General features: G+C 33.8%; 1 protein-coding gene across 1 annotated transcript; it reads left to right on the plus strand.

Annotated features, from left to right (window-relative positions):
- Window positions 1-3976: 3976 nt before the first annotated feature.
- On the plus strand, window positions 3977-9617 carry LOC137808726 (auxin response factor 3-like). The gene is made up of 11 exons (XM_068609989.1): window positions 3977-5289; window positions 5427-5483; window positions 5797-5979; window positions 6182-6266; window positions 6357-6447; window positions 6530-6694; window positions 7086-7205; window positions 7282-7357; window positions 7635-7794; window positions 7879-8795; window positions 9321-9617. The coding sequence occupies exons 1-11, from the start codon at window positions 5041-5043 to the stop codon at window positions 9336-9338; spliced, it is 2121 nt and encodes a 706-aa protein (XP_068466090.1). The 5' UTR covers window positions 3977-5040; the 3' UTR covers window positions 9339-9617.
- The last annotated feature ends 1621 nt before the right edge of the window (window positions 9618-11238 follow it).

Below are 11238 nucleotides of genomic sequence, written 5' to 3' on the forward strand. Positions count from 1 at the left end.
AGATATGATGTACCCCATTTTTTGTTTAGATGGTATCCTTCACAGTTGTCATGTAGTTCCTTTCTTGTATCATTCTATGGATTCAACATGTGTGATTATTCAGACTTACCAAAACAGAAAAAAGTTAAACCTTTCCATGCACTGTCATTTCAAATATTTTCTATGTTTTAAATCATTGGTCTGAGAATTGCCACCTCTCTGCTCTTTGTGCTCATTTTCTGTTTGTCTTCTTTCTTTCTGTCATATTCTTTGCATCTTCTGTTTATCCAACGCACCTCACTTTTCTTTTTTATGTAACTCCTACTTTACTATCTAACCATTAACAAACCTTTTTTCACTAATACGCATTTTATAGTATATAAGTGAATGCAAGTCTTACTTTATAAGCTGGTTTTATGAGATTAAGTTAGACTTAAAGTCCACATATTAATATGGTATGAGAGTAATTTTCGAGTCTGTCCTAACAAATATCCGTTTGACTTATCAGATCATCCGTTATTGGAGTACCCATAATATATTGTCCTATACACGAGCTGTCACTCTCGGTGTGAGAGGTGTGTTGGATATCCTACATCAACTACAAATTAGAGCATTTCTTATTATATGAATATGTGCAAATCTCACATTATAAACCGATTTTGTAAGATTAAATTAGACTTAAAGTTCACTTCTTAGTAATAACATACTTACCTTTCTCTTGTTATTCCAGGATTAGCATGCGTTATTACTCATACAATTCAATATAAAATTATATATTTTATTTAAGTTTAAAATCTATATTGAACAATTATCTTGTTTTAGTGTGACGTCAAAGTGTTATTTTAGTCTCACATTAAAATGTTCAAGTTTGCAAAGAGTTAGACCATTTATAAATAGAACCTCTTGCTCTGTGTACAACTCACCTTGATTAAATGAGAATTAATTTAATTTTTTAAAGCATTTATTTTGTTTAAGGTTATTAAAGAAGTATTTCTTTAAGTGATTTTTCTTAAAAGAGAATTAAAACCAAAAGTTTATTTTTAAGAAACTTTGTGAATTTAAGATTTTTCAATCTTCTCTTATAGTTTTCCATCATTAGAGCATATAAATAAATAATTAATTTCTTTTGTATGAAAACTAATACTATTATTCATAAAGGACCCACTTATCACATTTTGAATAGAGAAACACCTGCTAACAATTTCAACTCTTTTATATTAATCATATTTTTTTTTACCAGCAATAAAAAATAAATAAACAATTATTTAATTGATAATTAACAATTTTTTTTCATTTTATTTTAACAAAATGAATAGTTTTTTTATATACTACTTCATATTAAATTATAAATTTTATTTTGATAAAAAAAATCGAATAACTCAAGAATTCATTTACAATATCCCCAAGACATAAATCAAAATCAAGTGTATATCTTAAATATACTGACTATAAATATTCATTAAGTAAGTTACATTGATTCCATGCTTCTTAATCCTTCCTTCTTTAGGTGCTTTTTAACATTACCTAATAAAACTTTCCATTAATAATAATGAGATAAAACACACCTTAGTGAAAAACCTAATTTAGATAAAATGGTTGATGAATTAAGACTATATTTGTATGGATGTTTTCCTAAACTAATTAAAAGGTATTTGAATTATTTAAACTTATAAATCAGATTACTAAACGTGAAAAAATATAATTTAGTCCATTTTATTAAATGATGTTTTAACTCTAATTAAGTACATAACTTCATAAAAAAAATTATAATTGGGTCTTAAAAATTTTAACAACTCAATTAGAAAAAATTACAAAATCAAAGATTCAATTATCACTACAATAAAATGATGAAACCGAAACCACTTTTAGAGACAAAAAAAATAATTAGTTGTTACAGTGACTAAATTAGAGACATTCTAGAAACTAAAAAAAACTTTTGGTTTCTAAATTAGTTTTTATTATGGTTCAATGGTTTCTAAATTGATATCTAATTAGCTATCAAATTTTTTGCTACCAAATTTAGAATCTAAATAATTGACAGTTAAAATCTTGATAGCTAATTAGATACCAATTTAAAAATTATTTAACAATAATAAAAACTAATTTAGAAATCTTTAATTTAGTCACTTTACTAACTATTTTTTTTTTTAAATTGATTTTTATTTTATGATTTTTTTTATATGGTATAAATTTTTGAAAATTAAAAATGTAATTATTATTTTTTAAAAATACTTAAGAGACCTAGTGATAAATTTGAGTTTTGATAAGTAATAAAGGTTTTAAATGAGGTGGATAAAAGGTGAAAAAGTTGTGTAGGTAGGGAGGAATAGGCTAAGTGGAGGCAGGGCATGGACATCAATCATTAACTAACGTCTCACATTTAAAGCTCCTAACAACTCCACATTTCCAAAGGTTACCCAAAAACACAACCTTGTCTTCCAAAGGTTGCCCCAAAGGTTTTAAATTTTAAGGTTGCAAATTTGAAATTAATTATTAATTTTATTACTATGTTTGATATCTCTTTTCATAATTAGTTATAAGTAAATGTTTTATCTTAATTTTTTATTAACTTCAAAACTATTATGTTTTTTTTTTTTTCTATTCCACTTGACTTTATTTCAATTTAACTTTTTAACTATGATCCAAACACATACTTAGTCATTGTTTCTATATTGTTAAAGAGAGAAAAAGACAATTACGTAAGAAATAAATAAACAAAAAAATGAGATTATTTATTTGAAATCAAAAAGTCAAAATACACAATAAAATAAGTAAATGTAAATTTGCTTTTAGACGAGTATTATATATTTTTTTTTTCTATTTATCAATTTTAAGATAAAATTATATTAATAAACAATCAAATTTAAAAATAAAAAATAATTAATCATTATATTAATTAAACTAGATAGTAATTTAAAAACTGACAAATTCTTTGTATCTAACAAATTTCTATTATTAATAAAAAAATTATAAAATAATCTTTAAACTGGTATTAAAATTAGCTATCAAGATTTTAGCTGCTAATATTTTAGATTCTAAATCAATCTCAATTAATCTTCAAAAACTAAATTAGAATTTAAAATATTAATAATTAAAATCTTATAATTAACTATTAGTATTAATTTAAAAATTACTTTATAAATTTTTATTTATAATATAAACTATTTTAAATATCAATAATTTTTTTTAATTTTTTTTAAATTTAATCTAATAGTAAATAGTTATTTTGATATTTAAAGTTAGTTTTATAATTTGATTATTTTTTTAGTATATATATATAGATATATATTTACATATATACAAAATTTAGCAATTTCTTAGTTGGTTAGGCACTCTGCCCCGGATTATTGATTACTTTTTGTCTAAGAAGACAGGTAATAATTATGACAGGACCCTAACAATAAAGTCAAAACTTGGGTAGCCAAAGTAATTGGACATGTCCAATGAGGAAAGAGCAGCACCATGCAACTTTCTACATTCATCCTCTTCTCTCTTACACTTGTCTCAGTTTTTTGGTTAATTCTCAACCTTAACCTCCATTGCCTCCCCAACACCACTGCCTTAAATGATTCATCTTCTCTGTGATTTCGATTAAAACCACTCTTCTGGGACCATAATTTTCCACACTAATCACACCTGAAGCTCTGACATTTAACACTAGATTAGGGCTCATGTTCATTCCATTCCATTAGATAAACAACATTATTATCAAGTTATAATGAGAGTATAGTTAAGTAGTAGAGGTTAAAACACACACATCATAATGCTGAAAATAGTGCAATACTAACTAGTGTATAGGCCACCAAACTCCGTACCAGAAACAGCTCACTGATGGTAGGAGAATCTAACATCTACATTCTACATAGAACATTCAATTAATGGCATGGTCAACCAACAAAATCATCACAGAACCGACACAGAATTAGAAAATCAGATCTAATCTGCAAGTGGGAAAACCATGACCTTAACTTCAATTTTCAAAGATAATAGTAATAACAAAAGGTGTTTGAGTGGATTATGGTTGTTGTTAATAAGCAGAAGGATAGGTGTGAGATTTGGTGAAATAGAAGGGGACAGAATAGACATCCGCCCGGAAATACAGGGAGACCGTACACTCCAAGACAGCAAAATAACCTTCACAAACAAAAGTGACTCACTCCTACTACAGTACAGTCTTTGTTGTTGTTGCTTTCTCTTCTTCTCTTTCCTCTCTCTCTCTCACTCTGCCACACATCACACCCAACAGTCTCAGCATTGCAGCAACTGCACCACTGCTCCCGCCTCAGCCTGCAGACAAGAAAAAGGGCAAAAAAAATAATATCAGACCAATAAAAACAATTAATTAATACCATAAAAAGTCCAAACTTTTCTTATACCCACCAAAGTATCTTTCGGAAGTGACCCAAAGATCAATCCTTTATTGGGTACCATTACCTATCATGTAACCATGTAACCTATCTTGTTTATGGAAAACACCCAAGTTTAAAGATTGAATCTTTCATTAAGATAAAATAAAAATATCACTTTTTTTTTCAACTGTTATTTTGATGTTTCATGTGACAATCCCATGATAAAATAACATTTTGCTTGTGAAATGTTACTGGTTGTTTTGGTTACATCCAACTTCATTGATGGTGTCAGTGTTCTGTAAGTGAGAAAATTGAATTTTGGAGTGGTTTGGTTAAGAGAGATGGTTAAATGTGGAGGATAACGGTAGAGTGAGTTGGTAAGAGAGTGGGAATGAAAGGGTTTCCCAAAAAGCGAACCCCATAATTGTGTGAGGAGTGAAGAGCCCAAAAAGGGTGGGAAAAATGAAGAGAGAGTGATTGGTCAGTGGGAGAGAAAGACAGAGACAGAGAAAGCGGGTCTCTTTCTTTTTGGAGTATTGGGTCAGGTTCTTTTGGCAATGCCAAAGTTGGTCACGCTCTCTGAAAATGCAGGAGGCATGAAACCACTCCTTCAAATATCTCCCACCACTCACTCGCTCCTGTGCTGCTTCTTCTTCTCCTTCTGTTTCTGTTCCTTCTCTCTCTATCTCCCTCTTTTCTCCTCCTCCTCCTCATGCCTGCCCTCATCGATCTCAACAGCGCCACCGAGGACCATGAAACGCCGTCGTCTCGCCCATCCTCCGTCTGCCTCGAACTCTGGCACGCCTGCGCGGGTCCTATGATCTCCTTGCCCAAGAAAGGGACCCTTGTCGTGTACTTCCCTCAAGGACACTTGGAACAACACCTTCACGATTTTCCGCTCCCTGCTTCTGCTAACATCCCCTCCCATCTCTTCTGTCGCGTTCTCGATGTCAAGCTCCATGTGGGTCTTTCTTCCTTCCTTCCTTTCTTTCAACATCGTACAAATCGAAATGCTGTCGGGTTTTCTTCCTTAATCCATGTATGCTGCTTTACATTGAATGTGTTTGTGTTTTCTGGTTTTGTTTGTGTTTTTCGCAGTCTGAGGAAGGGAGCGATGAGGTGTATTGCCAGGTGGTGCTGGTTCCCGAAAGTGAGGTGAGGTTTCTTTTCACGTTTGGCTTTGGATAGTGTGCTTAAAAAAGAAACAAATTTTAACTCAGAATCTTGGCTTCTTTAGCAGCTAAGTCTTAGGGGCTAATAAGTGAAATTTGACCAATTGAGATTATTAGTATTTGCTTAATTTTAGCTGTCGGCTTTGTTTTCTTTTCTGTCTCTGTCAATGTTATACTACAGAAAAAGGCAGCTAGAAAATATAACGTTGTTGTGTGGTGAGAAGAAAGAAGATGGGTGTGTTGATGTTGAATGTAGTGTGCCTTTCAGAAGTGATTATTTTGGTGGTTGTTTGTAGCAAGGGCATCAGAAGTTGCGGGAAGGGGAAATTGATGCTGATGGTGAAGAGGAGGATGCTGAAGCTGTGATGAAGTCCACCACACCCCACATGTTCTGCAAGACTTTGACAGCTTCTGATACTAGCACTCATGGCGGATTCTCTGTGCCTCGTCGTGCTGCGGAAGATTGTTTTCCACCTCTGGTAACAATTACGAATGATGATGCATTCCTTTTCACTTGTGGTACACCGAGCTTGATTGAGTGGCTCCAAGATTGCTCTAATCTGTTTCATCATTTTTATTTTTTATGTGATATAGTTAAAGTTAGTCCTTGCTTTGTTTATGTTGAATTATGCTGTATAACTCTTTCATAGCGTTTTGAATTGAAATCCATTGTTACTTTAGGATTACAGTCAACAGAGACCTTCACAGGAGCTTGTGGCGAAGGATCTGCATGGCCAAGAATGGAGGTTCCGACATATTTATAGGGGTATGTGCCCTGTTTTTGTATGTTAATGAACAAGTCAATGAGAATAGTTCATGATTGTTTGGGTTTGTATTTGCTGTTTCTCATGCGCAGGGCAACCACGACGACACTTGCTTACCACTGGGTGGAGTGCATTTGTGAACAAGAAGAAACTTGTATCTAGAGATGCTGTTCTGTTTCTTAGGTATGAAGACCTCGATTCTATCAAAAATTGTCTATAGTAAACATGACAGGGACAGGACCAACATTGTATACTTCAATGGCAGGGGTGAGGATGGAGAACTGAGATTGGGAATTCGTAGGGCTGCTCAATTGAAAAGTGGCAGTACCATTTCAACTTTTGCTGGCCAGCAATTGAATCATAGCAGTCTTCTGGATGTGGTTAATGCTTTATCAGCAAGATGTGCCTTTAGTGTTCACTATAATCCAAGGTATCTTTTCTAGTTATTATATTATACTTTCCTAGATAGTTAATGGAAGAGAAACTGTCTGTTACTATCCACAATTCATTGTTTATATTGTATGAGTTGTACTAAGATAGGCACATAAAAGTCAAGCTTATGCTTTATTCTGGTACTGTAAGTGCTTTCTAGAATTAGAACCCCACTTCTCAAACAAACAGACTTTTAAAACAACATTCAAGGAATTCGACTACAGAATTCTATTATGCTAGTGCAACTTACCAATGTTTAAATGGTTTTCTTTAGTACATGATTTACTTTTATGTACAGCCTTGGTCTTAAGTCTCCATGGATTTTTCTTTCTTTCTTGTCAAGCATGGTATCTGATTCGTGGCTTCTAAATTTAACCGTGTCCTTTTAGGGTCAGTTCATCTGAGTTCATCATACCCATTAAGAAATTCTTGAGGAGCCTTGATTATTCTTATTCAGTTGGAACAAGATTTAGGATGCGTTTTGAAACTGAAGATGCTGCAGAGCGAAGGTTTGTTCACGCTTATGCTCTTTCCATTTTGGTGACCCTACTAATATATAATCTTACTGAATTTTATATTGGGCAGATTTACAGGATTGATTGTTGGAATTACTGATGTGGATCCTGTTAGATGGCCTGGATCAAAATGGAGATGCCTAATGGTATATTGCTGGTTCTTTTTAACATTTGCTAATATAACTATCATGTGCATGCCTTAAGTGTGTTGCTAGCCTTTTTCTGTCTTTGTGTTTTATTCATATTGTGGCTACTCTGTTACAGCTACTTACCTGGTATATGCCATTTATCTTGCTGCTAATTTCTTTTTTAAGTTATTGTGCTTGATGGATTTTTGGTGAAATCAGGCATGTGATATGCATAAACTTTTATGGCTAACATTTAATTTTACATTATTAACTTGTGATTTTTGTATATTTGCAGGTAAGGTGGGATGACCTGGAAGCCACAAGGCATAATAGGGTTTCACCCTGGGAGATTGAGCCATCTGGTTCTGCATCTACTGCAAATAACATGATATCAGCTGGTTTGAAGAGGACCAAGATTGGATTGCCTTCAACCAAGCTAGATTTTCAAGTTTCCAGTATGTCTTTATTTTTTATTTACTCTGAGCTGTTCTACCAAATGCAGCAGCCTTGTTGTTGAGTTTGTTCCATTCTTTTGACAGATGCAATTGGAGCATCAGACTTTGGCGAATCACTAAGGTTCCAGAAGGTCTTGCAAGGTCAAGAAATGTTGGGTGTTAACACAACTTTTGATAGTACTAATGGTCAGGGTCACCAGCTATCAGATTTGAGGAGATGCTATCCTGGCTCAAACTGTTCTAGGATTGCTGCAACCGGAAACAGCATTGGAATTCCGCAAGTGAGTTCCAATGTTTCCTGCAATGGCATAGGCTTCAGTGAATCTTTCAGATTCCAGAAGGTCTTGCAAGGTCAAGAAATACTTCCAAGCCAACCATATGGAAGGGCCCTGTCTGTTGATGAGGCTTGTGGAAATGGTCGCTTTGGACCTTTTGATGGTTACCATACACTGAGATCCAGAAATGGATGGTCTTCCCACTTGAGTAACAGTTCTTCACATTTGCATCCACCTGTTCCATCTGGGCAAGTTTCATCTCCATCATCTGTGTTAATGTTCCAGCAAGCACACAATCCAGTTTCAAACTCTGATTACAACAGCAAAATTAGTCAGGTGATGGAAGGTAAAGTCCAGCAACGATCATCATACACTTCTGAAGCTAAAGGTGGAAAATTTGTATCAACCCCTTATGAGCCTCTTCGTGGACTAGCTCAGGAAGGCACAAATTCTTATGGGGTCTCAAACTTGCACAATCAGTTTGAAACTTCACGTTCACACGATTCTATTTCAGCACTTCGGGCTACTCAAGAGTTGGTTCCCACATGTAAAAGTCGATGCAGAGTCTTTGGCTTCTCATTAACTGAGGGTGCTCCTGTTGCAAGTAAAGAAGTAGCCGGCACCGACCCATCGGCCGTCACATGTTCTGGACCTTCCTTTGCAAGACACGCTGAAGATGATTTCCATCCAGTGCATAGCAAGGCAGTGGGAAGTTATTGCACCAAAGTAAGCAATCTTTATCCTCTAAGACATAGTATTTGATACATTATTGTAGTGTAATTCTCTTGATTAGAATCTGCACTTTCACTGGCTTGAAACTAGATAAGTCTGGATTTGATTTTTGATGTTGTTGGATTTGCTCTTATGTTGCTATCAGAAGCGTGAAAATGTTATGAAATTGCAATTCACTGTACCAAAATCATGATGGATTGTTAAAAAAAAAAAGAGTGAAGGACGTAATGCCAGTTATAATATATAATAAAGGGTAAATTTGTAATTAAATGATATAAAAAAATATTAAAATAATAGTATTGAAGGTTGTAATGTGGTTGTAGAAAAAATATGGATTGTATGTATCATTATAGTTGATGTATCAGCTTAGTGTTATGGTGATGGGCTTAGCAATGGCTTGTTATGGTATATAAGTGTTTTACACCTTATTTGTGGAGTGATTGTATTGGTGATTGTATTGATTTTTTGTTTCTTTCTTTTGACTCTGGGTTGTTACTAAATATTGGTTATTGTGTGCAGGGTGTGCTGCAATATTGACTTGAAAATCATGGTGTATGGTAGTAGTTATGCTGTCATAAGGTGGCAGAAGAGAATGTTCACTGTTGTACTAATGTGGAGAATATGATAACTATTCGCCTAACTAGATATTTATCTTGTTAAATTGGCTGTGACACAATCAATTTCTGTATTAATCTATGTACTCTTTATTGACTTGTAAAACGATGCATGTGTGTTCACTGTTATGGCCATATGAGGCTCTGGTGGCACTGCATAACCCTTCATTTATCTTGAATTGGGCATGATTACTTTAGGGAACTATAGCTCATCATGTTTCATGACCTTAAGTTATCTCCATTTCTACGCTTTTGCATCAAAATGGTCGCATGAGGGTGTGAAAAGAGAATCATGAAGAGTAGAAATTGTTGAAAACTATATGACTTGGAATAAGATTTCCTAACTTTTTACCATTTAAATTAGTCATGATTTCAACATTGAACCTTCCAAATTCTCAAGTACTCACATGATTCACCTTGCAAGTCTGAGTAGTTTAACTCTAGTAATTACAATCTTAATAGGGTAAGGTTGTAGTATTTTTCTTAGAATGTGGTAGTGTAATCTTTTTTACTAAGAATATTTAGACAAATTAACCAATATGTATACAAGGTAATTTTGAGAAGAAATATTTGATTTTTTGAAATTTATGTTACACATCCTATGAGCTTTTATATTTAAGTTAAGTTGACATTTCAAAGTCTATCAATTATATGTTATTATATGGAAAAAAAATATATGAGAATGGAAAACCAAATACAAAAGCATAGGGATGTGGTTAATTATTAAGGGTAGCAAACCTAAGCAAGTCAAGGTTAGCGAATCTCCTAAGCAAGTCGTGGGATGCTTTTAGAGTCCCTTACTTAATAATTAAAGTAGCTTGTAACTTTTCTAGTTTATGTTTATTAGCTTGTACCTTTTCTAGTTTATGTTTATTTTATTATAGATGTGGCCTATAATACAAGGTCTATAATTAAAGCTATTTTAGATTTTACAAATTTATACAAGACTAAAAAGGAGTAAATATTTTCTAGAGCTTCATAATCTTCTCTGCTCTTAGTCAGAGGTGTGGTGGTTGGAAATGTGGATAGTCCTCCATCATCCCTCCTATTTTCTCATCACTCTTTATAGAGATTTATAAGGATTAGATCGTCTAGGTTTCAACAACATGGTCACTTATTGGTGTTGTAGGATACCCAGAGTAAAAAAATTGTAAACATTGATGACCTTATGAAAGTTAGTGAATAACAAGGAAGAAGAAGAGTAGCACTCAACCACAATCCCTCAAAGCAAAGAAGAACACTTTCTCAAATACAAAACAAGATACAATTAGCCAGTGAAATAAGATGAAAATAATTTTTTAAACTTAAAAAATAACAAAAAAATGAAGAAGAATCGATTTTGTATATAGTTATAATGAATAGAAAATCATTTAAGCACGTCACAAAAAGAATCGATTCTCCCTGCATATGTATAAGCTAAAATCAATTATGAAACTTTTGTGTGGTGCAGTGTGTGACACAGTCCAGCCTGAGTGAAACAGTGTTTGACACAGCCTGTGTGGTCCAGTGTGTGGTACAGTCCAGCCTGAGTGAAACAGTGTTTGACACAGCCTGTGTGGTCCAGTGTGTGGTACAGTCCAGCCTGAGTGAAACAGTGTTTGACACAGCTTGTGTGGTCCAGTGTGCACACATCTTGAGTGGTGCAGTGTGTGGCACATCCTGAGTGGTGCAGTGTGTGGCACACCCTGAGTGGAGCAGTGAGCGGCACACCCTGAGTGGTGCAGTGTGCGGCACAACCTGTGTAGTGTAGTGTGTGAAACAACCTGTGTAGTGCAGTGTGTGAAACAACCTGTGTAGTGCAGTGACACATGAAAATAATTTTT

Source organism: Phaseolus vulgaris, chromosome 3, assembly GCF_000499845.2.
Source record: "Phaseolus vulgaris cultivar G19833 chromosome 3, P. vulgaris v2.0, whole genome shotgun sequence".
In the NCBI taxonomy this organism is placed as follows: Eukaryota; Viridiplantae; Streptophyta; class Magnoliopsida; order Fabales; family Fabaceae; genus Phaseolus; species Phaseolus vulgaris.

What these genes read in the sequence shown, in the direction of transcription:
- LOC137808726 (XM_068609989.1), top strand. Translation starts at nt 5,041, where the DNA reads ATGCCTGCCCTCATCGATCTCAACAGCGCCACCGAGGACCATGAAACG. An exon ending in GAAGATGCTGCAGAGCGAAG is followed by an intron (nt 7,206 to 7,281) that starts GTTTGTTCACGC and finishes TATATTGGGCAG; the next exon opens with ATTTACAGGATTGATTGTTG. An exon ending in GCTAGATTTTCAAGTTTCCA is followed by an intron (nt 7,795 to 7,878) that starts GTATGTCTTTAT and finishes TTCTTTTGACAG; the next exon opens with ATGCAATTGGAGCATCAGAC.